Source organism: Hippichthys cyanospilos, chromosome 21 (genome assembly GCF_059441005.1).
Source record: "Hippichthys cyanospilos isolate Australia breed blue-spotted pipefish chromosome 21, RoL_Hcya_1.0, whole genome shotgun sequence".
Lineage (NCBI taxonomy): Eukaryota > Metazoa > Chordata > Actinopteri > Syngnathiformes > Syngnathidae > Hippichthys > Hippichthys cyanospilos.
The window spans coordinates 13,445,001-13,472,673 of NC_142389.1; the positions used below are offsets into that span (position 1 = coordinate 13,445,001).

The 27,673-nt window shown below is 36.2% G+C and overlaps 3 protein-coding genes across 3 annotated transcripts in view; 1 reads left to right on the top strand and 2 right to left on the bottom strand.

Annotated features, from left to right (window-relative positions):
* The window catches only part of marcksl1b (MARCKS-like 1b), a 2,412-nt gene extending 110 nt beyond the window's left edge, over positions 1 to 2,302 (top strand). The window contains exons 1-2 of the mRNA XM_088405428.1: positions 1 to 194; positions 937 to 2,302. The exon at positions 1 to 194 is cut by the window's left edge and continues 110 nt beyond it. Of these exons, the coding sequence (XP_088261554.1) occupies positions 108 to 194; positions 937 to 1,485 (636 nt within the window). The 5' untranslated portion in view covers positions 1 to 107 and the 3' untranslated portion in view covers positions 1,486 to 2,302. The remainder of the gene's footprint in view (positions 195 to 936) is intronic.
* Positions 2,303 to 5,601: 3,299 nt separating this feature from the next.
* LOC148406667 (sodium-dependent neutral amino acid transporter B(0)AT1-like) lies at positions 5,602 to 13,270 on the bottom strand. The gene is made up of 12 exons (XM_088404655.1): positions 13,072 to 13,270; positions 12,185 to 12,325; positions 11,971 to 12,108; positions 10,054 to 10,235; positions 9,846 to 9,956; positions 9,574 to 9,686; positions 7,653 to 7,781; positions 7,418 to 7,574; positions 7,143 to 7,347; positions 6,077 to 6,236; positions 5,839 to 6,001; positions 5,602 to 5,748 (listed from the first exon to the last, which is right to left on the bottom strand). Exons 1-12 carry the CDS (start codon positions 13,268 to 13,270, stop codon positions 5,602 to 5,604), a joined length of 1,845 nt encoding a protein of 614 aa, XP_088260781.1.
* A 2,883-nt stretch (positions 13,271 to 16,153) lies between these two features.
* Positions 16,154 to 25,868, bottom strand: LOC148406668 (sodium-dependent neutral amino acid transporter B(0)AT1-like). Its single transcript, XM_088404630.1, has 12 exons — positions 25,667 to 25,868; positions 25,381 to 25,521; positions 24,073 to 24,210; positions 23,232 to 23,413; positions 23,049 to 23,159; positions 22,327 to 22,439; positions 22,116 to 22,244; positions 20,731 to 20,887; positions 20,452 to 20,656; positions 19,523 to 19,682; positions 16,680 to 16,842; positions 16,154 to 16,600 (listed from the first exon to the last, which is right to left on the bottom strand). The coding sequence occupies exons 1-12, from the start codon at positions 25,863 to 25,865 to the stop codon at positions 16,391 to 16,393; spliced, it is 1,908 nt and encodes a 635-aa protein (XP_088260756.1). The 5' UTR covers positions 25,866 to 25,868; the 3' UTR covers positions 16,154 to 16,390.
* Between the last annotated feature and the right edge of the window lie 1,805 nt (positions 25,869 to 27,673).

Below are 27,673 nucleotides of genomic sequence, written 5' to 3' on the forward strand. Positions count from 1 at the left end.
CCTCACCTCTGGATACACGACTCGACCTGGGGTTGGATTAACTTCGGGCCACTCTTTTTTAGTTTTTCTTTTTGATTTGCTTTGGAAAGAGGCAGACAAAGAAGACAATGGGATCTCAGTCATCCAAGGGAGAGGTGGCCGTGGAAGCAAATGCCGCCGCCGCTGATGCTGCGGCTGTCAAAACCAACGGCCAGGTAATTTCATGCTTTTTTTCAAATGAGAACTTGCTTCAAAGTTTGCCGAGACGCTCAACAATATGAATGCAAATATTGATTCAGCTCAGCAGATTTGTTTTTTCCTCGAGAAAGCGAGTCAGGTGTGGCTTCAGCATCCTTGCGTGTCTAAAAAAGAAAGAATTCCTCTACCAAAGTGGAGCACTCATTAATGTTTTTTGTTGTTGGGTTGTTTTTTTTTCTTATGGGGAGGGAGTGTTTTATCTAAAATGTGCAAAAGAGGGGGAGGGGACGTCTGCTCTCTCGTTTTAAGTAAGCCTGCTATCTCTATTGTACCAATTGCACCTTTCACATTTTGCGATTAATCCGGTGGTCATTTGGAGATTTAACTGCTAATTTGCATTTGGCTGGTAAATCGCCAATATTAAACTAGTTAAAACTGATGTTTATTGCTGTGTTGTTTTTTTTTTAACGATTTAATCAACAATGAGTAATGGCTTGGCTCTCCAGTCGCGTCTTTGTTAGGGCTGTCTGGCACCCCGTGCCGCCTGCGTGGTTCTACCGCCGTCTATCGGCTAAGCGGGGAGCTGCAAGGCGGCGCCTCAGCCAGACGACGCTAATTGATGAGCACGACGATGCTCTGTCGAATAATGATAAATTGAGATTCAAAATGACGGGAGAGGGGCTGAATGTGGAGTCTCTTTCGGTCTAGGGAGACATTTTTGGTTTATTGATTCATAATTTACTTTTTTTTTTCTTGCAGGAGAACGGGCACGTGAAGACCAACGGGGATGTGTCCACAAAGCCCGATGGGGACGCCGCCGCCACCAACGGATCCGCCGAAGCCGCTAAGGAACCTGAGGGCGGTGCGGAGGGCGATGCCATCGAACCGGCGCCCGCCGCAGACGGGGAAGCGGCCAAACCCGAAGGCGAGGCGGCGGCCGCCACTGCTTCCGACGCAGCCACCAAGGAGACCCCCAAGAAGAAGAAGAAGAAGTTCTCCCTGAAAAAATCCTTCAACTTCAAGATCAACCTGAAGAAGAGTAAGAAAAACGAGGCGGTCAAGGAGGAGACAGCTGCCGCCAGCGGCGCTGAAGAGAAACCCGCCGAGAACGGGGCCGGCGCCGCCGATGAGAAGAAGGAGGAGGTGAAAGAGGAGGCCCAGGCCGAGGCCCCGAAAGCAGAAGAGGGGGCGGCCAAAGAGGAAGCCCCCAAGGAGGAGGCCAAGGAGGCAGCTGCTCCAGCCCCCGAGGCTTCGAAACCCACAGAGGAGAGCAGCTCGAGCCCTGCCCCATCTGAAAAGAAGGAGTGATTGTACGTGCGACTAGCGATGAACTGGCTGAACTGTTTTTCAAAGAAAGAAGAGAGAGAGAATTAAAGAGTATATATATATATATATTTATATATATGTGTATATGTATACATATGTATATGGATATATGTATATGTAAATATATACACATGTATGTAAGAGACTCCTTTGACGTGCCACTTTTCGTCGAGACGACTGACAAGATTCACTAGGTCACTTCCTGCTCGACATCTGAACCTTGACTGACTTTTTAGGCTTTGGGCGCGGCGGCGAGATGACATCACCAAGTGGGTCAAAGGTCGACGGAGGACGCATCTTTTAGCCCCCTACACCTTGAATGAAAAAATAATAATAAAGATGCCTCCATAGTGAAGACAAGTTAGAAAAAGGAACAACTAGGACAACACCACTTGAAATGACTGTTAAATAGCTAAAAAAAAAAAAAAAAATCGGAAAAAGAGACTCGCCAACTTTTTACATTCCTATATTTTAACCCAAATTTGAAGTATTTTGTGGTGTATTATAGAGAACCATCTTAAAAGAAGCTATGTCTTGTTTGTTAAGAAAAGAAAACTATAGACAAGTTTTGATTTTTACCTTACTATGAAAAAAAAAACACTTCAGCTTGCTATGTTCACTGTTGCGGTTTGATATGAAGCAGACTTGTTTATCTGTCGTGTGTGAGCCTGAATCTGCTTTGTCTCTGTAAATACAATTGGATTGATTTCTGTTCTTTATTTTGCTAATGTTGACAGATGTTACTGGTTTTATTGTAAAGTTGATAATGGTAAATAAATGTTGGTCACCTGCCCGTGAATGTGACTTTTATGATTTGTTATTGTTTTGCACCGTACACAAGAAAGAACGACGTTCTCGGATTTTCCTATGAAAGAGATTAAGAGGTAAACCATTTTCTGGTCCAATTTCCTTCTCAGTGTGACCTAAATACCAATTTTAATAGGCCTGAACCAAGGATTTTTTTTTTTCTAAATTTGTGACACCACTAATCATTAGTATGAGGTGAGAAACTAGCACACGAATGAATTACTCATAATCTCCAAGGAGACTTTGCACAAAAGTACAAGCTAAGTGACATTTACAAATCCATTTTCATAAATTTACATTATTTATCTGTATTAGATGTCATTTGACATAATGATAGTGGATATAAAAAGTCTATACACACCACAGGTTTTTTTTTTTTCATTAACTCATTCAATGCCAGGGGTGTAATTTTACTTTTTTTTGAGAGAGAGAGAGAGTCTGGACATTGAATCCCAGTTACTTAAGCATTAATTTGATCTTAAGTACATTAAGGATGTTAATGTCATGTAATGCCTAAGTATCTGGGGCTGGAAAAAAACATGAAAATACATTCCTGCCATTGAATGTTAACAGCTCAATCAAAAGTGCTCGAAACACACAATACAGTCAAAGGTTTAGAAATACCCTCTAATTAATGATTTCCATGACTTAAATAAATCCTGAATTGTAGATTAATACTTAAATCAGACAAAAAAGGGAAATCAAAATAGAAGAAATTCTAAACTATACAAAAATATGGCAATTTTTTTGCCAAGTTTACATCTTTGCAAATTTTATAATATGCACAGTCAGCTTTATGACGCGAATGAGGCTTTATGACCTGGAATGACTTTCATTTCACACCCATGCATTTTTAAGAGTTATTAGCTTGAACCTGTTGACCTCTTAATGTATTAATGGCAAATCTTCTCCCATTTTCATAAAATAATGTTTTTCATGAGGATTACATACCGTTTGACATGACGACAGCTCATATGAAAAGTCTCCACACCACTGTTTAAAAGATAAAATATTTTTTTAAAAAAATCCACTACTAAAATATATATACAGTATATATATTTTTTACCTATCCAGGTCAATTGAATAAAAATTCTAACAAATGTTTTGTTTTGTTTTTTTTATTAAAAAAATAATCCACATTTGTAGATTAATATTTAAATCTGACAAGATAAAGTGGTGGCATTATTTGATAAACAAGAACACTTTAAATTAAAACAGAATCAGTAGTCACTTTTTGCATAATATTTTCAGTTTAGTTGATGATGTGGTTGATACTTTATGACTTGGAATGAGTAACTTAACAGCTGTGCATTTACAAGAGTTAATAGCTTGAACTTACTGACCTCTTATTGTGTTGAATGCCAAACCTTTGACTTGTACTGAAAAAAAGAGATGTGGTTGCAGAAGTGTGCACACCCTTTAATGTTTCAAACCTGTCCTCCCCACACTGTAAGTTAAAAAAGAACGAGAACAGATACGTCTGAAAAGCACTCACTTTTATTAATTTCTTTGATGAGGGCCAGCAAAATAGACACAATTTACAGAGCAGATCAGGCTACCCACAATAGCCAGTTATGTAATACCTACATTATGCACCCGGATCCAGAGATATTGTTACCAATTGTTGAAGATATTCTGTTTTGTAACATTTGTAACATTTTTATTTTGTTTGCACATCATAAAAAGGTTGTCCACATTTCTCTGATAGTCCTGATAAGGCTTGTACTAAATTGAAAAGTGGAAAGAGGCATCAGGTTGCTCCCCATAACCATGAATAATATATTGCATACTGATTATCCAGTTCATTTGATTACTACCATTGATTGCTGATATTGTGAGACACCACAAACATGTCGTCACATAATGAAACTAAGTTGTGCTGTGTTTTGTCCAATCATTTGATCTTTACTTCAAAGCCATTTCACATCAAAAGGAAAGAATTGAAAGAAGGCGCGAGGGAGCACTAGGGAGCTGAAATTCAACCCAGATGGCGACAACATGTCAAAGCTCAAAAAAGCACAACCACTTATTTATCACACTGCGAGGAGTGTGACATCCCTTGGCAAAATTACTGCGAGAAAGATGTGGATGAAATTGACCCAAAAATGATCAAAGTTCTACACAAGGTTCAAATATTAAAAGTAACCTATAATTACAGCTAATATGGGCAAATATGTAGTCTATGAACTGGTAGCTCTTTGCATTAATCATTTACCAAGAAGGAGCTCTCAGTTTGTGAAAGGTTGGTGACCCTTGGCTTACACTGACACCTGGTGGCTACTGTGATGTCATCCAGCACCAGTATTCACTTAGTGGACACTTTATTAGGTACACATCACGACTGACCCAATATAAAAAGTGCAGCTTTACAGCCTATTTATTTGTGTCCATCGTAGTGGACATTGTTTTTGGTCTAGCTTTTGACCCATTTGATCTACGTAGCCTACTAGGTCTCACTGTCCTTAATAGAGTACGCAATTAACTTAACTGTCATGCTGGGACAAAATGGAGACAAAGTTGGAAACAAATTAATAAGGCCGGAAATGGTTTTGTTTTAAGTTAGCAAGCATGACATTTCTGAAATGCATTGACTTTATTTGATTGACTGACAACGTGTGAGATTTTGTGTACAAAAAGAATAATTGTCCAAATTTTGGACCGTATAAAACCATTATAATTGTAATTTTTGAGATGCTTTTAAATAGGATTAATGGCTTTGATTTTCCAGCGATTTTTGCAACATTCCTTTGAGCGGCGGTCAAACTATGTCAGCAAACAGAAAATTCTTTGTTGACTTGTGTTTCACCTCAATACAGTAGGTGTCAGTAAACAAAGACAGACCATGCCATTTTTCAATTTTTTGCGGGTTTTAATAAATTTAACCTACATTTGTATGTATAGAACGGATGCCACTGAACAATTTGAGTGGTTGAAGGAAAAATAAATCATAAATTACTTTTACTTTTACTTCTAATTATAACGCCTTTAAAAGGATTTTCAAAACTGCAATGTGTATTGTATTGTATACACAAGGGTTAAAGAAAAATTGAGGTGAAAAAATAGTTTGGCTACCTCAAAACACAATCACGCTCTTGCTGATGGCCACAAATGGTCTTTTGCCAAAGTCATGTGTAAATACTGCTATATATTTAATGAGCGTATCTGTGGTTGTAATAATAAAATAGTGTAATAACCTCAAACAGCCAATTAATTGCAAAGCAGAAAATACACAGGCAAAAAATGAAATCACGTCGAATAATGTAAGCTACCGTAAATACCATATATATATTTTTAATCTACTTGTCGCGTGTAGCACACAAAGAAAAACCTACACATTGCATACAAAGGCACAATTGCAGTCGGGACTCCCGCTAACAGAAAAATCATTGCATTGATCCATGAAGGATATGCTTCAGATGACAAGGATGGGAATACTTCCTGTTGAGGCAAAAAAACAAAACAAAAAACAAAACAAGCATTAGGCAATTTGTCGCAAGGGAAAGGTTAAAAATGTTGTGAAGTGCTTACAGAAGCAGGATCCCAGACTAAATATGTGAGCTCTGTTTGGGCTTGGGTTATCAAGTAGAAAATTAAAATGACCAGAACAATCAGAGGACTGATAAATCTCCACGTAGCCTGCCAGAAGACAGAAGGTTTACGTCCAGTCATGAATTCAATGTCCTCGTTGAACCTGTAACACACAAGAATTCCAATTTGTTCTCACTCTGTACCTAAAATTGAGCTCACCAATCTATATTTTGTTTACCTGTCAATACCGTATATGTAAGCCACAGAAATCATTTCAAAGAATCCAATGGTCAAGAGTGGAATGGATCCGGCGAATTTGTCAAAAAGAGCAAGCCAATAGATCCCAGAATGCAAAGCGAAGAGGAGTGTGATGATGAAGGCTGCCAGACATGTTATCCCTGAAACACCCAAAAAAAAAAAAAAAATCACAACACAATCTGATCGGACTTATCGTTGTCATATGTTATGTTTGGCCTTTTGTGTAAGCAGTGTGATTGGCTATACATTTGCCAAGCAATCAATGATGTCATCGATCATTCCCATAAATTATAAATTGAATCTTTTCAGGGGCAATCTCTTTCAGTTTTGGGCAGGCCAAACATTGTTAAACCACACCAAAAATGCATTTTTTTTCAATACATGTTTGCATCAATATTTTTGTTAATCCTCAATCATTATATATTTATTTTTAAACTAAGCCCCCAAAATCATGATCGTGTAAAGTGTGGATGGATGGATGGATGGATGGATGAATGGAATTGGGCAAGTACCAATACCAGTTATCAGTATTTATACTGTAAAGCATTATTTTAAGGTATTGGTACAAGCGATGGCAGCTGATACCCGTTTGCAGCCTTTAACAATCATGAACAATATCAAATTGAAAATGTATATAATTATATATATAATTTATTGCTGTTTAAATGAAAAAAAATGTCATAATCACATATAGTACATATGTCTTTAAAATTATATGCTATTTTTTATTTTGGGAAAATTTCATGTATCAAAAGTAGTAATGGTATCAGCATTTGGTATTGGCATCGGTGATTTTTCAAGAATTGAGTAGTTGTGGTATCAAATGAAGAAAAACATTTTGCTGATACATTCGTACAACAAGCTGATGGTCATGGTCAACTGTTTGGTGGCCCAGAGGAGGTTTACCTGAATGTTGAGATTATTCACTCCTGGCCTGCTTTGAAACAATTTTTCATTTTCAACTGAAGTTAGACTTTATCTGATAATGTTATTAGGGCTGAGGTTACTTTTTATTATATTCGGTTTGTTATGATGGATAGGCATACCAGTCAGGGCTTCATGAGGCCATTTTTTGGGGAAAACCCCCAAGTCTCTTAAGGGGACCACCACTCCCTCAATGTTTCCAAAGAGGGTGGAAAGCCCAAGGCAGATAAGCATGATGAAGAAGAGAACGGACCAAACTGGAGAAGCAGGCATCTTGGTGATGGCCTCTGTGAAAACAATAAATGCCAGACCTGTTCCCTCCACTCCCTGGATACATTATGCACGTTAGTCACATGACACAACATCTCCAAAACAACACAAAAAGTGACACTATTACCTCACTGAGGAATTTTTGCAAGCTACACGTTTTTAGGTCCAAGTCAAGAATAACCTCAGGATCTGTGCTGTTCAGAGTTTTTAAGGCCAAATCATAAGTGCTTGGAGTAATGCTGTCCTCAGGGAGATTGAATCCATTTATTAATGACATGATGTTTCTAGGGAAGGAATATTGAGAGGGAATTAGTCATTAAAATTACATAATTATGTATAGTAAAATAAGGAAGGGTACTCACTCACTAAAACAGAGGTCATATTTCTCCATGGCCCTGAAGCCAATGATGGAATATGTCACTGTTGCAGCATACACTGAAGTCAGGCCAGTGACAATCGTCAGGATCACAGCATCTTGCACGCAGTTGTTACTTAGAATAGGAGAAGCAAGCATCATCTAGTATGTTTTTCAATAATATAATCCCCTATCAAATATGCTCGTAGCTAAGTAGCCTCTAACCAGTGCAAAAAAAGACTTAAACATTTGTAGTGGGTGGTGCACTGAATTCAGCAACTCCGGGAAAAAGATTGCGTAAAATCATGTGCTTTATTTCTGGCTGGTCTGCCAGAATTTTGTGGCATTAAATAAATGTTAGCAAATGAGTCACTATAAGACAATCTAACAAAATGTTGCTTCCTGTTTCAATTAATATGCACTTTGTTTGGAAATATGTACTATTCCAACCACTGCATTAACTAAATTAAATTAGTTTTGCCAAATTCAATCTCAGTGGCCCTAAAATTTAAGGGTATTTTTTTAATATATTTCCTTTTTTAACTCACCAGCATGTGAACATACAGTACTTTTTAAAACACATTTCAATGACAAAATTACTATACCCACCACCATTTTCCCCACCTATACCACGGCAGGTGAGATGAAAGTATCAAATACCTACTAACACATACATGATCATTACCACTCCTCATTGTTGTGGAATTTAACATTAGCTCACTGCTTATGTTGTTAGATTAGTGTTAGCTGAGGCCTTTTTCCTAGCTAGCACACATTTCAAGAGGACACAGACAGAACAATTGTTCCATACAGTGAACCCCTGGGTTAAGGCATCTCTGGCTTATGTTTTTTTCACTTTACGATGTGGACTGCAACTATTTTTTGTCCCTTCTTCACGGCATTTTTCCGGTTTACGACATCAACAACTGTCATGGGTTGCCATGAGTGGGTCATGTCATGGGTTGGCTGTGTTTATGTTGTTTTGCCTCCCTGTTGAGGCGTTTTTAGACAATTGCTCTTATTTTCTGGTTGCATCAAACTGCCTGCGCTGCAATGCGTCACCAAGATGCTGGTCTGCTATTGGTCGGCGTCTCAGTGTCACTAGGATGGTGTCACTAAGATGCCGACATGCTAAAGACTTGATCTAGTGTGAGTGCCTAAAGTATCGTATTTACTGTGCATTTTAGTGCTTAATTCTAACTTTAATTGGTTCGTCATGGGTCCCAAGATTGCTAGTGATCCTAAAGGGAGAAGTAAGAAGATGGTTTGTATGGAAACAAAGCTGGAGATAATCAAGAAATTCAAAGGAGGCTAGGCTAGACTACCCTCCCTCGAGATTATGGCCATAAATAACTCAAGTCAACGTCAGTGAAAGGAAAATAAAATGTAATTTTTCCTTTATATATTTTTATATTTATGGTATTACTCAATTGTATACATGTATATTATATATAAGTACCACTTGCTATCCTATTTTGCTACACAATTTTTAATATGTATGTGCAATGTTGATGTTTTTACCTGGGGTTTTTTATGCATTAGCTAACTACCATTGGTTTCGATTGCTTGCCATACGACGATTTTGCCTTATGATCCCAACTCCGGAACAAATTAATTTCGTATAGCGGGGTCCACTGTATTTGAATTGGAATGTGAGAAGCTAGCATGCAGTATGCTAAATCCAAGGTGCTACTGACAAGTTAACTGATTGGATGCTCATGACGAGAAATTCTTGTGTCTCTTTCAAAATTGTGGGAATGAAACTGAATTGTACAAAACAGTTATATTTATCATGCCCTTTGGGAGCTCAAACTTCTCTGACCCTCAAATCACCCCTGATATACTCCCAGGTTTACCATACCCTAATTCGAGAACCACTGACTATAATAGTTGCTCTTATGAGTGGAAATGCTTAATAAGACTCTCACTGAACAGGATTGTAGCTGGAGAAAGAGATGAGGCCACCCCATGCCAGACCAAATGAGTAAAAGACCTGGGCCCCCGCATCCAGCCAAGTTGATGGATTAATCAATTCCTCCACCTGGAACAAAACGATTACATTGCCATGTTATGGTATGTTAAAAACCACAAATGAGGCTTATCGTGATTCAAATTAATATTACAAAAATTAGGCCATGTATTGCGCATTGTATATTGTGTATTTTGAACTCCTTTGTTGTGAGTGATGTCTGAAACATACCTTTGGGGTGAAGAGAAACTGAATTCCGCTAAAGGCGCCTTTCAGGGTTAGTCCTCGCACCAGGAATATGCACAAAACTAGGTACGGCAAGATGGCTGTGATGTATACAGCCTGCGGTCCACACAACAACAGCGCACAGTAAATGATCACATCCTTATTTAGGCCACTAAATTTATTCAAGAACACTGTCTTTTCAATAGCAATGCACCTTGCCTGAGGTGCTTATCCCTCTGATGCAGCAAATACAGACTATAGTCCAGGCAGCACAAAGGCACACCACGATGGGCCAGTGGAGCCCCCCAGAATCTGTTATGGAGGTTGAGCTGTTGAGGCTCACTCGGTAGAAAAAATAGTCCACGGTGGAGCTCTCCTGACACTCTGATACAAAACCTAAACATGTATACATAAACTGCAATGTCAGGCTACATCATCAATCTGTTGCTATAATTTGCATTTAAATATATATACACTTTATGCACTACATATCGTATGAATGTAAATATTAAAAAATTGTAATTATGTTTTCAGAGATTACTAATGAACCACTTTGAATCTTTAAAATTACTGTAATGACAGTGCGACTTTTGCTAGTTTATCTGGATGTGTTTGCATTTAGCACATGGACTTTCTCAAGATAAAGTTATGTCAATTATTTAAATACACAATGTATCATTCTCATTGTTTTATGTTACTTTAACAGTACTGTAATTCTAAACAAAATGGAATTAACAGATTGAGGTTTTTAGAAGATTTCTTCATGAGCTGCCAATTTGCATTTAAATACATGTACTTTACATTACATATACTATTATCATTATATAGATAGATATAAAATATGTATATATGTTCGTATATATGTTACATATATAAAAAAACAAAAATCTGCTGTAATGATGCTACTTTCGTTAACTTGTCTGTAGGTCTTACCAATTAGCTAAGACTTCTTCAAGGTAAATTTATACCAATTATTTAAATATGCAACATGTAATGCTCACCAGTTTGTCAGTTTAACAGTAAATCTAAACAGAATGGCGTTAACGATTCAAATAATGTATTTAGTCCGTCTTTAGAAGAATAGTTCATTAGAATCCAATTTGTTTACAAATATGTAAACATTATACATAAAATACAATACTACATGAATAGATATAACATATGATTGTATATTTGTTCATCCATCCATTTTCTATAGCCGCTTATCCCCACAGAGGTCGCAGGCTTGCTGGCGCCTATCTCAGCTGGCTTCGGGCAGTAGGCGGGGGACACCTTGAAATGGTTGCCAGCCAATCACAGGGAACACAGAGACAAACGACCAATCACGCGCTTAATCACACCTAAGGACAATTTAGTCTGTCCAATTCACCTGCCATGCGTGTTTTTGGGGATTGAGAGGAAGCTGGAGTGCCCAGAGAGAACCCACGAGGGCTCGGGATGAACATGCAAACTCCACACAGGAAGGCCAGAGTCAGGTAGATTTGAACCGGGACCTTTTAATTGTGAGGCAGACGTGCTATTCACTGCGCCACCCAGCCACCCATGTTTGTTCATATGTACTACATACGTAAACAAAGGTTTAAAATGACTTTATTTGCAGTACTACTTTCGCTAGCTTGTCTGTTTGTGTTAGCAGTTAGCCAATGGACATTGTCAAGGTAAATTTATGTTGATTATTTAAATAAGCAAAATATAATTCTCACCGTTTTATGTTAGTTAAACAGTAAATCTAAACAGATTGGCTTTAACGGTTCGAAGAAAGTATTTAGCCTGTTTTTAGAAGAATAGTTCATTAGCTTCCAATTTGTTTTTAAATATGTAAACATTATATATTAAAATTAAATATTATATGAATAAATATAACATATGTTTGTATATGTGTAAATATGTAATATACAACTTAAAAGTTTAAAACTACTGTATTTACAGTACTACTTTCGCTAACCTGTCTATACAGTATCTGTTAGGAAATAGAATGGCATTAACAACTTAAAGTTAGGACATGGTCCTTTTTAAAAAAAAAAAAAAAATGTTTATTAGCCGCCAATTTGCTGCAAATTGCAAAGTGCACCGCCACAACCATAAAACCTGACAAACATGAATGCAGTGCTTTTATTTTCTTCTAAAGTACCTGTCGCATTCTCATTTAAAGGACACTGGGACCAAGGCAGTGGGCTTTGGAATGAATTGAAGAGGTACCACAGGATCCAGGCTATCAAAGTGTTGTAATACAGAGCAACTAAAAAGGACACTATCATGGAGGCTATACCTGAAAAAGAAAAAAACCCAGAATATTTAAAAATCGCATGGTCTTTTTTCTTTCTAATAGTATATTTTCAACGCACCCACACCAGTCAGGTAAGGACTAATGGCACGCCACACTCCCACGCTGCCTTTGCGAAGACGCTGTCCAATGGCAAACTCCAGCAACAGTAGAGGCATTCCTTCTAACACCAGCAGGATCAAGTAGGGGATCAAAAAAGCTCCTGGAAATGAATGTCACATTATAGTGCTGCATTTTCGTCCTTGCAAGACAACAATATTGCTTAACCTTTGGAAGCGTGATAGAAAGTTCCAAGGACTTACAAAAATTGGGGCAGGTCAGTGTCCTGAATGTACGCATGCTCATTAAAAATGTATGTTATATGGGACAGGAAAATGATTGCCAAAGACACTGCTGTTGGTAGGACACACATTTTATGTGTTTTGGCTCCAAAATCCCATTAACCTAGACAGGCTAAACAGGCATATTCTCTATTACGTAAGCTTCACTCTACTCATTCGATTCAATGTACCGCCAGAGGATTCTTCAAAGGAGCTTCCTCTCCCACAATGATTAACAAAACTTGACAATTTTACACTCCAGCTGTCATGCATGGGTTATGTATTCAACTTGCCGTTTGACCTCTGGCACAAAGGACACAAAGTGACAAGAAAATGTTTGAGAAAAAGGTAAAATCATTGATCCTCCTCAACCCTTGTGCAGTATTTGAACCATTTTTTTGCACATTGCAGTATTTTAGCCAAGAGAGGACACACTTCTGGTAGTGTGATAACTAAGTGGTGGTGCCATGTCAAAATTTGACATGCTGTCACTATCTTGGTGGAATTTCAGCTCCCTAATGTCTTCTTTCAATGTTGATATGAAATGCCTTTGATGTATGAACAAAGGTTTGGACCAAATACGGATTAAGCCAATAGCAATCTTTTCAAATGGTTGTCCCCATCTTACCTCCTCCATGGGTTTGACACAAGTAAGGGAATCGCCACACGTTGCCAAGTCCGATGCAGAAGCCCACGCATGTCAGGATGTACTGTGCTTTGTTGTCCCACTTAGGCCTGTTCTCAACTTCCTCTTTTTCCCTCCTGTCCAGATCTTCATGGCTAGAGATCCGTAGATCCAGTCCCCGGTTGGGAAGAGTCAGTCTCATGGCGTCCAAAAAATCGGAGTGGAGGAGTGGTCTGCAGTGGCCAAACGAAGAGTTGGAATGAACGTTCATTAACGAGTGTGTACCAATATGTTCAAAGCACAAATCAGCAATGTCGAAATCACTTTATGATCTTTTGCGGATACAGATTAGCTAATGCACTCTGCACTTTTACCCTTTTATACCCATAATTGAATTGTCAAATACTATTAGGAAGGATTCCTTTTCAAAAATGATATAAATACATTTGGATAGTTTTAAAGAGAAATTTACCATTTAAATGCCTCAGCCTACTGTTATCATGATTATAGAGTTATTAATTGGCTTAGCCTGAGCATGTTAAACAAAAGAATAGAGCCCGTACACAATGAAAGGCAGAGTAAGACATTGTTTTCTAAATTTGGCTACGTGACAGTCAGCAAGGCAAGATACCTTTATTTATGGAGCTCATAAAATAGGAGTGCTCTACAAAATTTTAGCGGTCAACACGCAATTAAAAAAAAAAAAAAACTTCTATGCCTGAACACAAGTTCAAACAATGTATTGTAATTAATATTTTATTTGTGCTCCTGTGTCTATCCATCTCATGCTTGCTGAAAATAGCATCACAGTTGCTCTGGGGTCGGCTAACGACCAATCTTGGCTCAACTTGCAAGTGCATGACCAAACCCAGGTTAGTGATGATCAGACGTTACCTGAATCCTGTGAGATCATTTTCTATTGACAGCAAAATTGCCACCTTTTGAGATGGATGAAAATGTGTGTATTTTGCTGCGTTAATTCATATTTCATAAAGGAAATGCCTTTCTGAATCATATTTTGTTTGTAGATTTTGTGGAGTAAAATCTATCAGGTTTTTATGCATCTCATTTCAACAATTGCTGTCAATTGAAAATGACAGCATTTTCTCCCAGGGGTCAGGTAACTACCAGTCAAAGTTCATCTTGCAAACACATAATTAAACCCAGACAACAACTGAGCTGTGATTGGTCACTACCTGAAAAACTGTGATGTCATTTTCCATTGACAGCAAGAGGCAAAATGAGCGCCCCCTGATTTTTTGCTTAAATCATATTCGACAAGATAAATATTAGTCAGATTGCTATTTTCGTCCTAATGACGCTGAAGAGAACTTACTTTGTAAAAAAAAAAAAAAAAAAATTGGGGGATTGACTCTAACTCATTCAATCTCAGACATATTTTTACATTTTTCAAGAGTCGAGACATTCACTCCCACGTACTCAATATTTTTTCCACAATGTTTTAAACTGTTTGTCATGGAGGCCTAGAAATGGGTGCTAATATATGGATTATGTACAAAAGTAATTATTTACCTGAGGTCATTACAAACCAAAATAGTCAATTACTTTAGGTAGTAAAATAATTGATGACTTTAGTTAATTTAACAACAAAAGGATTCCTTTAGTACTTTAGTAGTAAGGTACTTTCAAACTAAACTGATTAGTTTAGTACTTAATTACCTAAACTAAGTAATCGATATTTATAAACATAACAATATGTCTTTGGGCTAAATGAGTTATTAGCAGTGGTGGGACATCAGGGCCAGCAAGGCCTAACCTGACAACATTATCATAACTATAACAAACTATAGTAATAATAATAATAATACATAATAATGATATAATAATTATAATAACTATAGTGAAAGTCAATTTCATTTTAATTTATTTTTAATAAATATATATTATATTTTTTTATTTAGAAAATTATTCTTCATATTCTGTTCTTCTTGTGTCATATTATATCTATTTGGTTATGCTCCTTCTAGAGCTGTAGTTTTAAGTTGGAGTATTTAGCCAATTAGAATTCAGCTAACTTGTTTCGCCAGGCTGTATGTAATCTGCTGGCTCCCGGAGGTGCTAAGACATTCGCTTCAACAGTTGTGGGCTTCTGTGCAAGCGCAGATGGATATGTGAGCAGCCCATATACTTATTAGACAGCTGAAATAGCCAATCAAGTCATAAGATCGCCATCTAGAGGCCTCACGCTGAACGTGACATGAGTGGATGCTCACTGTAGTGTAGCGTATCTATTAGCTAACCTGTCCCGACTTGGCCATATTTCTGACTGGGCTACCAAGGGCGGGAGCTAACCTGGGCAATTAGTTCTACTGGGAATGCCTTTTGTTTGCAAAGGTTCGGTTTGGTGTTTGGAGCTACACTGGATTTGCAAACTTCAATTGTTTAAAAAAGGCAGCAACGAGACACTAAGGCACTCCTTGACACGCGTGCTACAGTGCTTTCAAAAACCTCTTGGGACACCCGAGTGGATATACAGTATTCTATATCTCAGTTCAAAGGTAAAGAGAGCTCTTCAATGCGCTACAGTGCTTTTAAAAAGCTTTTGGGAACACCTGAGTGGATACACTGTACATGTCAGTGCCAAGAGAAAGAGAACATGAAGAGGTCAAGAAAAATCAGGAGATATTGAAAAGACTGCTCGATTGTGACCGCCATTTGTTTTGGTGAGTGCAAGCCTTTTCTTTATTTATTGTTTCATTTGAAATATATTTGTGTTGTTTTAATTTGTTCATATTCAATTAATAGTAAAGAAATAAAATGATGTTATTCTCATATTAAACTGTGATTTGTAATTTGGACTTCATAGAATTTCATGGATATTTATTTTAAATTTTCTTTGATTTTTTAAAATCTTGACTGCATCATGTATAACGACAAGTTTTAATGGAAGATGCATATATATATATATATATATATATATATATATATATATATATATATATAGTGGTATACAGTATATCAGTGGTGGGCTGTCAGGGATTAATTTTTACCCTTTTGTTGGCGGTTAGAAAACACAAAATATCAAATTATATGATACAAAAAAGTGACACATTTATTGATTTTTCACTGTTAAAATAGCTATTATTTACACATTTATTCAAGTAATAATTCCACATCACAAAGTCATAGACAGTAATATACACAAAATATTAAATATTACAAGAATCCTGCAGCACTATGGCAAATACACTATTAACAACATAGTGTAAGTTGAAATGAAAGATTTACATGAGAAAAACACCGATAAAGAGTATTAACAGATTTGGTTTAGTAAAAAAAAAAAAAAAAAAAGTAAAAAAAATTAGTATTTAATATTGTCATTTACGGGAATTTGGCCAGATATGGTCTTCACTGTGTCATGGCCGTCTTCCCTTTTTTTGCAGCATCTCCTCTGCAAACATTTGAAAAGGGCCACTGCCGGGATAACTAAACTTGGAATCCCCGCCAAGATGAAAACAATAATGGAGATCCAGCTCGGGTACGGACGCTCCTCAAGAATGGGAAAGTTCTCCTGTGAAGTGAGAGCAAAACGCTGCCATCAGACAAACATTGCACAATGAACTCCAGCAAACGTTTGACGTCACACTTACCGACTCCGGGTTCCAGGCCAAGTATGTCAGCGACTTTGTGACCTGTGTGACGAAGTAAAACACCAGGATGACCACCATGATGAGCGGGCTGACTACCCTCCAGGTCACCTGCCAGAAGATGTTGGGCTTGTGGCCAATCATGAACTCGATGTCTTTGTTAAACCTGTGCGGAAGCAACAAGATGTTCTTGTGTCATTTTAGTTCAGCTTGCATAATAGTGGTTGTATAGCATGTTCCTTTTATGGCATAAAAGATGATTAACAGCAAAGGATTTAATCTGGAGGCACACGGTATACATTTTCCATCGTGGGGAAATTTTGACTCGGGCTTTTTGATGTCTTTTTGATGTTTTTGAGAAAATGTCGTACAAATGTCATACAAAAAAAAACAATGAGGAGGTTAAAATATTGCATAGATTGTCAAAACATGACGACTTTCAATATGCCACGTTGCCATCCCTTCTAAATGCTTGCAAACAGGAGGTCGAGAGCTATACTATAGGTGCCATTTACTGGGTGGCACAACCAACTTATGACATTTGCAAGCCTTTCAATGACTTCGATGATTGGCTAAGCCTGGACTCCCATCATGCAAAAGTCATAATATTCTAATTATGACATAATAAATATTCCTATTACAATTTACTAATAATATGAATATACATCGTAGTTACTCTACTCTTATTTTTCTACATAAATCGCGCATGCTCCCACCCAAAAATACATACATTCATATATAGATATATATATATATATATATATATATATATATATATATATATATATATATATATATATATATATATATATTTGTATGAGCATTTTGTGGGGTTGAAAATAAATATATATTTATATTTGACGATGTTATGACTCTTTCAAAGACAGTCAAGGCCATGCTAATGAAAAATCCCCGAACACCCTGGGGTTAAGGGCAAGTTTATTATTACCATTGCCAAGATTTGGCTAAAAGGCAAACATTTATTTACATTTTGACAACAGACAAAATTATTACATCATCATCAAAGTGGAATGTTGGTAAGAGACTTTCATCTAAATTATCTGATAATTTCTAACTAAAAAAATAACTTGAGGAAATGCTTAAATAACACTGTAATTAAAAAAAAAAAAATAGGTTGCACATCTACCGTAAATATGTACCGTGTCTTTTGGACTAGAATTTGCGACTTTTTCCTCATGTTTTGAGCCCTGCAGCTTATCTATAGTGCGGCTATAGTGCAGTTTATCTGTGTTTTTTGTTTGTTTGGTTTTTGCTAGCAATTATAGCAATTATAGCAAGCAAATGTGTGTATCTGTTCGAGGTGTCAATATATGGAACAACTATCAAATAGAACTGAAAAGATGTGAATCAATGGCTCTGCTCAAAAAGAATTAAAACAAATATTATTGAAAAAATATGTATATGTCTAAATTTAATAAGAGAATGTATAAAACTTTTGGTAAATTTGTGATGTGTAAATTGTATATACAGTACACAGTATATGTGATTTCATTTATGTATTTATGATTGTATATGAATTATGTAGAATGTGTTATGTTCACTGAAATAAACTCATCACACAAATTATCAAACAAAGGGAGACAAAAAAGATCCTATTGAAGTTTTAATTTTGAACTGATATTTAACTAACAGCTCTCCTGCTGTTGGAACTAAACATGCAGGCATGTTCAGTCTGTTAAAGAGAGGATGTTGCTGTTGGCAGACAATTACAAAAAAACTAAATAACTAAAAAAAATTATAAACTTCATATACCATGTTATTGCGTAAAGATCTGATGTTATTACCAGCCGGCGCCTTATGGTCCAGTGCGGCTTATCAGTGACAAAAATATTTTTTTTGCTCACATTTTGCTGCTGCGCCTTATAGTATGGAAAATACGATACATGATTGAATGAACTCTGTGCAGACATGGATACTGTAAAGATTAATTAATATGTTGTTGGGATTGAATTGAGTTTATATGGTTCCTAAACTAAACAGGTCCCTAAACAGTTCAGTTCAATAGTACCAATAAAAATACATAAAAAACACCCTACGTCAAAGTTTTTTTCAAGATTTGAAAATGTCCTAAAATATAGCTCAGTACTTCAGCCATCTGGAGTTATTTGGTATACATTAGAATGTTGGTTCAAACAGGATTTAAACTAGAAAATTCGCAATTCCAGAGGAAATTACATGTGAAGGCGAAAACGCTGAAGGGAGAGGCATTGAATGAGGCATTAAATCTCCCATTGGATATGAATATGGGAATGTTGAATTGAAAATATGGAATTATGATTAATATTAAAATGTATGAATTATTGGAATAATGGGAATGATTCATGAGGTGGATTAAATCACACACAATAAATAAATAATGCACATCCTAAAATAAGAAAATAACAAGTGAAAAGTGAAATGATTAACAAGTGAAAAGCCTTTATCTGATCAAAAGGCACCTAATTGAAAATGTTTCCAAATGTTTGACTGGTACTGCACAGCTAATATATATTACATTAAAGTGGAAAAATTATGATGCTCTTGTCTTCATATTCCAACACAGTTATTATAATTCTACTACCAACACTATTTAACATAGATAAGATTTAAAATGGCAGTAAAATAATAGTCAGGAAAATCATTTAAATAATCAAAATACAGTATTTCTGTAAAATCACATCAGCATTTGTCTTCTACACTGGAATATAGTGTCTTTCCAAAGACTATTATTTATTTTAGACTGCAGGCAATGCCTTTTACCAGTGTGCATTTAAATATACAAAGTTAAATTATAAGCATGTAATTAGAGAAAGCAAATGGAACAATAACTTTTTGGAGGAACATACCTATCTATACCATAAATGTAGATAACGGCAACCATTTCGCAGAGCCCGATGACCAGAAGAGGAATGGACCCGGCAAAGTTGTCAAAAAGAGCCAACCAGTAGTTCCCGGACCGCATGGCAAAAATGATGCCAAAAGCAAAAGAGATAAGACATGACAGACCTGGAAACAAAAACAAAGACCCGTTTTTGCTAGCATATCACAGTGTAGGCCTAAATCAGGGAGATCAAACCCGTTTTAGCTTGTATAACTTTAAAACAACAACTTCAGATTTATTACTCATTTTTAATATGGCACAATGTGTTATTTTTAGGAAGTGGGGCTCCTCCCACTATCCCACCTATCTATCTATCTATCTATCTATCTATCTATCTATATATATATATATATATATATATATATATATATATATATATATATATATATATATATATATATATATAGATAGATAGATAGATAGATAGATAGATAGATAGATATCCCACATATATATATATATATATATATATATATATATATATATATATATATATATATATATATATATATATATATATATATATATATATATATATATATATATGTAGAGAGAGAGAGAGAGAGATAGATAGATAGATAGATAGATAGATAGATAGATAGATAGATAGATAGATAGATAGATAGATAGATAGATAGATAGATAGATAGAAAAGAAGTTTTTTGTTCACAATCTCTCTTTTGAACAGTTTTCACTGACCTCTGATTTCTAAACTAGTGTTTGTGACTTGAAACTTGAACATTTATTTGATCTTACAAGTATTCTGGCCCGCTGACAGAAACTATAACTACATTGTAGCCCACGATAAAAATTAGTTTGACACCCCTGTTTTAATGTACTGTAAAGAGGTATACTTAATGAAGTGCCCTGTGATAGTCGATAAATTAAAATTACCACAGAAAAGCTCTTTTGGCCACTTTTTGGGCAACAATTTGAGATCCTGCAGAGGTACCACAACTCCCTCCACATTTCCAAACATCGTTGACAGGCCGAGGCAGAAGAGCATAATGAAGAAGAGCACGGCCCAGATTGGCGAAACGGGCATCTTGATGATGGCCTCTGTGAAAACGATGAAGGCCAATCCAGTACCCTCCACTCCCTGTGGAAGAATTCGCCGAATTAGCACACATGCTTGGCATGTCATGTTTTAATTTCCATAAATTTTAGATGGACCTGACTGAGGAAGAACTGCATGTTGCATGGCTGTATTTGCAAGTGATTTACAACATCTGGACTGGTTTGGTTGAGGTAAAGAAGCATGTCGCTGTAGTTGCTCTCTGTGATGTTGCCCTCAGGTAAGTCAAAGGCGTTCATCAGCTTTAGAATGTTGCTGAAAAGGAAAACAAACACCAATGAAAACACACACACAAGTGATGCGTATGTTTAAAATAGTACCAAAGTATCAACATTTTGGAAAATATCAATTCCAAGTGATTCCAAACACATGAAAGAGTCAACAAAGTCAAGTTATTCTTAAAAATGCAGAGCTGTGAACTGCAAGTTGCTCCATCTCATAAAGTATTATCAACATAGTGAAACAAAAGTCATTCCAGGCCTTGAAGCATCATCCAAATGATAACAAATCGAAATTATTACAGGTCATAAAGCATTTTCTACATCATACCGAACTCAAAGTCATTCCAATTCCTAAATCATTATACACATCATAATGATCTAAAAGCCATTTTAGGTCATAAAAAATCATCAACATAATGATCTAAAAGTCTTTTCAGACAATAGAGCATAATCCACATCATAAAGAAAAAGTCATTAAGGCACATTGATGGACTGAAAGCCATCCCAGGTCAATAAATCATCATCCACATCATAATGCACTGAAAGTCACCCCAGTTCATAAGGAATCTGCCACATCATGATGAAATGAAAATCACTCAAAGTCAAAAAGCATTATCCACATCATAATAAAGTCATTTCAGATCTTGAAGCATTATTCAAATCATAATAATCCAAATGTATTTAAATGTCATTAAACATTATCCACATCAAAACTAACTGAAACTCCTAAGTCATAAAACAATATCCAAATTACAATAAACTGAAAGTCATTCTAGATCATAAATCATCATCAATATGATGAACTGAAAGTCTTTCCAGGTCATAAGGCATCAGCTATATCATAATGAGTTGGAAGGCATTCCAAGTCATAAAGAATCAGCCACATCTTGACGATTTATGTGTCATTTTCTTCCACATTATTTTCACAGTATTTTAACCAAGAAATGGAACATTCCAAGTAGTCTGTTAACTAAGTGGTCGATCCATGTTGAATTATGACACAATCTAGATGAAATTTCAGCTCCTTTGTGTCCACATTCAATGATTTTATGTGAAATGGCTTTGATATAAAGATTAAAAAATACAGCACAAGGGTCAAAGAACTGAAAGTCATTAGATAATAAAGCATTATCTACATCATAACAAGTAAAAGTCAATCCATTTCATAAAACATCACCCGTATTATGAGTTGAAAATCATCCTGATATGGAATCATCCACATTATAAAGAACCAAACCACCACTGATTACATCAATACTCACCCTCCAATGCAGTCGTCATATTTTTCTGTTGCCCTAAAGCCAATGATGGAGTAAATGACAGTGGCCGAGTACACTGATGTGCAGCCATTGATGATGGAGATGAGAACGGCATCCTGCTCACAGTTGTTGCTGTGGCAACACGTGAAATAGGATGTTCACAACAAAACAGAGCAAGAAGATCTTGTTCAGTTGAATTGGGGTGTTTACTCACTGGATAGAGTTGTAACTGGAGAAGGAGATGAGGCCGCCAAACGCCAAGGAGAAGGAGTAGAACACCTGAGCACCAGCATCCAACCAAGTGGCTGGATTCATCAACTCATCCACCTTTAGTCATAAAATATTACATTAATAAAATGACACACAGACCAATTGCGTGAACTGAAATGCTCAACTCTCCCTCCGTCTGAGCTAAAACATGTCTGTATTTATTACATATAAATATACCACTTGGCACCTTCATAATCTTTGATAAGACACGCTTTAAATGAAATCACCTTTTTGTGTGGGAATCATAAAAAGTAATAACTTTTTAAGTTATTACTTTTTATATTTCTCACACAAATTCTCATTAAAATAAATGTCTTGCCAACATAATAATTGGTGAAAGCGCGCTTTATCTCATCTGCACTACTTTTATGACAATGTTATTAATCTGGCCTCTCACCCTGGTAATAACTGGTACAATTTCAATATGATCCGTCAGATGGCACTGTTCTACCTCTCCAATGTACTTTTGATAATAAATACAGAATAGGTATTTAAAACTGATTTTTAAGAGTCAATCCTTGTTATAGGAATACTATAAGCTTTATACTGATATATATATATATATATATATATATATATATATATATATATATATATATATATATATATATATATATATATATATATATATATATATGTGTATTTGCTAATTACGTGCATACTTACATCTGGTGTGAAGAGGAATTTAATTCCCGCCAATGACCCTTTCAAAGTAAGACCTCTGATAAGAAAGATTGTCAGAACCACGTACGGCAGAGTTGAGGTAATGTACACAGCCTGTATGAGAAAACGTACAAAATTCAATTAAACACTTTACGGAACACAAATGTGCATAATAACCAATCCAACCTTGCCGCTGGTTTCAATCCCACGGATGCAACAGACATAGAGCACGGTCCAGGCGGCCACCAGAGAGAGCACCATCCACCATTGAAGACCTCCAGACTCTTCGATGGAGTCTGATGTGTTCAGGGTTTCTCTATACCAGAAATAATCCACAGTGCTGCTGCGCTTACATTCATCCACCGGAGCTTTAGAAAAAAAAAAAAAAAAGTGGTCAAAGCATGGATCTTCTCCTGGTCTGTTTGGAGCATGCAGCCTTTCTAGAGGGCAAAAAATATGACGGTAATTACAGTATAAGCACCTTCTGGATTGGCATTTGTCATTTAAACCCATGCTGACATTTGAAATAGAAATTGTGCAATTTTACAATGTATCATAGACTTTCCTGAGGGCTATGAGTCACTCCAGTGAAGGACAAGACCTAAGTATTTTAAGCATATTATGAGGTGAAACACACCTCCATTTAAAAAATGGGTAGACAGCCAACAACAAAGGTGACGAAAATATTAATTTTCCCTCAGAAAATGGAATGTAACTTGAATGTCAAAATTCCCTCATGCACCTAAACACAACCATTTCAGACCATCAGCTACTAGCTCTCTGTATTGTCTCTGCTTCCCAACATGTTTAAGAGTGACATTAAAACCAACAAACAAACAAAATAAACAACAAGATTTTTATTGTTGAGTATTTTTTCTTGATCATAACCATTTATTCCTCTCATACGCTCAACTTTCAGACTGATGTTCCTCAACGGGGAAACTAATCTCTCTAGTGGTTATCGGCAGCACACACAACACACAAGTGCTCTTGTGTGTATTGATGTTGTATTGAAATCCAAGGATACCTGTGCCGTTAGCATTGAGAGGACACTGGCTCCAGGGCAAAGGATCCTGAAAGGAGTTGAAGAGGTACCACATGATCCAAGCCATGATGGTGTTGTAGTACATGCCCACCAAAAATGACACCATTAAAGATGATATACCTGCAATGAAATGATGTCATTAAACTGACATTAGTTTCATTATTTTCAAAGAAAGGCAGCAGGATGAGTCTATGTACAGTATATTTGTGGTGTGATGATTGCAAATTCACATATTCCAAAGGAAATAAGTTGGAGTGAAGGTGAAGAGTTTCATTAAGAGAAAAATTGTTATTTGCTTTTGATTTTTGGACTCTTGGAGTCAGCTGAGGATTTCCTTTTAAACAAAAATGGGCTTTACTCGCATCTTATAAATGTAGTGTCAAAAAACATTTTTTTAAGGAGTATTTTTTGCAAATTCACACAAAGGATTATTTTGGCAGTATCTTGGGGGGATAGTTAAAATTTTGACAAAAACAGTGGCTTTGCTTTCATCTTATGGAATTGTGAGCCAAAAAAAATATGTTGAAGCCAGTTGAGAAGTTTAGTTTTGGCGAAAAAAAAAAAAAAAAGAAACTGGGTTTGTCCCATTTGATGGAATCATGGTGTCAAGGGATTATGTTGTTCTGGTGTTTTCACTTGCAAATCATCATGTACCAAAGAATTATTTATCATCTTGTCAAGTAACTATGTTGAAGTCAGTTAGGGAGTATCACTTTGGCAAAAATGAGTATTTTCACTCAGAAAAACAAAAACGCAGTGACAAAAAATTGACATTATTATTCATTACATATGATGATTTGAAATTTTGTGATGGACCATTGACACTAGTACTGTGCAATGTTTTTTTTTTTTTTCAATTTTAGACTAACCTGTAACCTGGTCAGGGTAAAAGTAAAAAGGGGAGAAAAAAAGTGTTAAAGGGAAAGCATTGAAAGAAGACATTTGAGAGCTGAATTTTCATCCAGATGACAACATGTCAAAAGTTCAACATGGCAAACCACTTAATTATCACGCTACCAGGATATAATGTAGAAGAAAATGGTGACAATAATGTCACCGATGTCAACAATTACAAATTTTGAATTGACAAAAAAAATATCATTATTGTACATATGTACATTTGTATATATGTACAAAAGCACACAAAAGTAGTGCTTTGCTACCATCTTGATATATTTTATGGGCAATGAAAAACCTTTTGGAGGAGCACCAATTGATCACAGTTTCTATTTTTGTAAAAAAAAAACAATCCTGGGTTTACTGTGCAGCATTGAATTTGTTGTTACCCACCAACTCCTGTCAAGTACGGGTTGATAGACCTCCAGACACCAACGCTGCCCTTCCTCAAGCGTTGCCCGATCGCAAACTCGAGATGTAGCAGCGGGATTCCCTCCAGAACCACAAGGAGTAGGAAAGGAATCATGAATGCACCTGGGAGAGTATTTGAAGCAATCAACTTCCAAAAATGTTTTGAAAACAGTTCTATATCATCCCTGCTGATCCCCTACCCTACGAATCTGAATACAACCTAATTATCATCTCATCAGTGTAAAAACGAGAGAAATATGTGTCCTACCTCCTCCGTGGCTTTGGCACAAGTAAGGAAACCTCCAAACATTGCCAAGCCCAACACAGAACCCCACGCAGGTGAGCAGGTACTGGGCTTTATTGTCCCATTTGGGTCTGTCTCCTGCCTCCTCCATCTCGAGCTTCTCCAGTTCCCCATGAGAAGGGATCCGATCATCTAGCCCCGGGTTTGGTATTTTAAATTTCATGGTGAAAGTGTCTCGATGAAGCGTCCTCCCCTCTCGAGTTGTTCAAGCACCACTGTGTGTTCCCAGTGAGAGAACAGAGGTATTTACTGTGGACCTGTGGCACCTGAACAACAGTTTATCAGTAGCTCATTGTCCAAATGCTTTATTATGTCATCTCAGCAAAGTCAGGCGGAAAAAGGCGTCACCCTTCTTGACAATGGTTAATGCATCACATGATCGGTCATCATCGACACTTTGCACCGGCAATATAAATCTGATGTGCATCGTTTTGTGAGGGTCAATGTGATGATAAGATATTGAATCAAAAAAGTATCAACAAAAACGCCTTAAATGCATTTGAATTATTTTTCTCATAATGTAATAATTTAATGATCGTATGGAACTGAAATAAAAGAATTCACGTTAAGATCAGAGCTCAATCATTCATTATCATACTGTAGATGATTTCTATCTAATCTTACCATGCCATGATATTTTATTGCCTAAATATATGCAATGATTTTATTTCCTCTATTGCTTCACAATGCTAAAACCGTGCTCAAGTTTTCAAACTTTTGACGTGTGTTTGTTTTACCACCCTGCACTAAAAAGGGCTGACCATAGGAAATATTTGCAATATATGTAAATATATGTTTTATTTAAAAAGGAAAAATATTCTGTGTAGCCAAAAAAAAAAATCGTAAGAAAAAAATGTGTATTTCAAGATATTAAATCCAGCATTTACTTATTGAGATTTTTTTTTCTCAAACAAAGCTTATTTTTTTCATATTAAGATAAAAAGATTATTTTGAATTATCTTCATTTTAAGACCAAGGTCAAATATTTTTCATTTTGGACATGACAGCAATGATAGCAAAAATCTTATCATAAAAATTGACAAACTCATAAGCATTGTCTGAAGCATGTACAGCAAGATCCTTAAGTTTTACTGTAATTTGAGTTACTTGTTAGAATTAAGTTTATTTAAAGCTACTGCATTGTAGTCATTGCTTTAATTAATAAAATATTTTAACTATTTTTGGGCTTGCTTTATGACCTTGTATTGAGAACTATTTGTTAAAATTGTATTCGTAATTTGTTTAAAATAAGAATTTTTGTCCAGTTTTTTAACTCATTGTTCTAAAAAACATGAAGAAAAAAGTATTGAATTAGGTTACCCCATTGGGGGATTAGTTTGCTTAAAACAAGAAAATTGGCCCAATTTTTTTCAAATATTTTTCTTGTACAGTATTTGATCTGGCACTTTTTGCAGTGTGTTTGTGTGTGTCTGTGTGTGTGTGCGTGTGTGTGTGTGTGTGTGTGTGTATGTGCGTGTGCTTGTGTGTGAGGGTGTGGGGGGTTGACTATCAGTGTTCCTTTCTTATACAATTATTAACCAAGGTTGGAAATTGCCTTTTCATAAAATGTGTGTGGGGTCTTGACTGATAATGCCCTTTGTTTTTAATCACACTTTGCAGTTTGAGCGTATGTCTTACTCAACACACACTTAGGATTGTCAAGCTCATTTTTGTCATTGTTATGGTTTCCCTCAGAGTACCTTTGTACCTAAGAATCCTTAAAAAATTATAAATTGACTTGATGGAAATTGGAATCAGAAGTCAAGGAAAAGAGTTTGACAATTTATTTAAACATTAATATTACTATTTTTCCAGACTCTATTCTATACATAAAATAGTCCAACAGCCATGCTCTGCAGCAAGCTACTGTATGCTGTGGAAATTGTGTCAAGGGTATAGAAAACCTATGAAAACTACTACTATAATGTAAGAGGGTTTTAAGAGGTCCCATAAAAAAAAGAAATAGGGGAA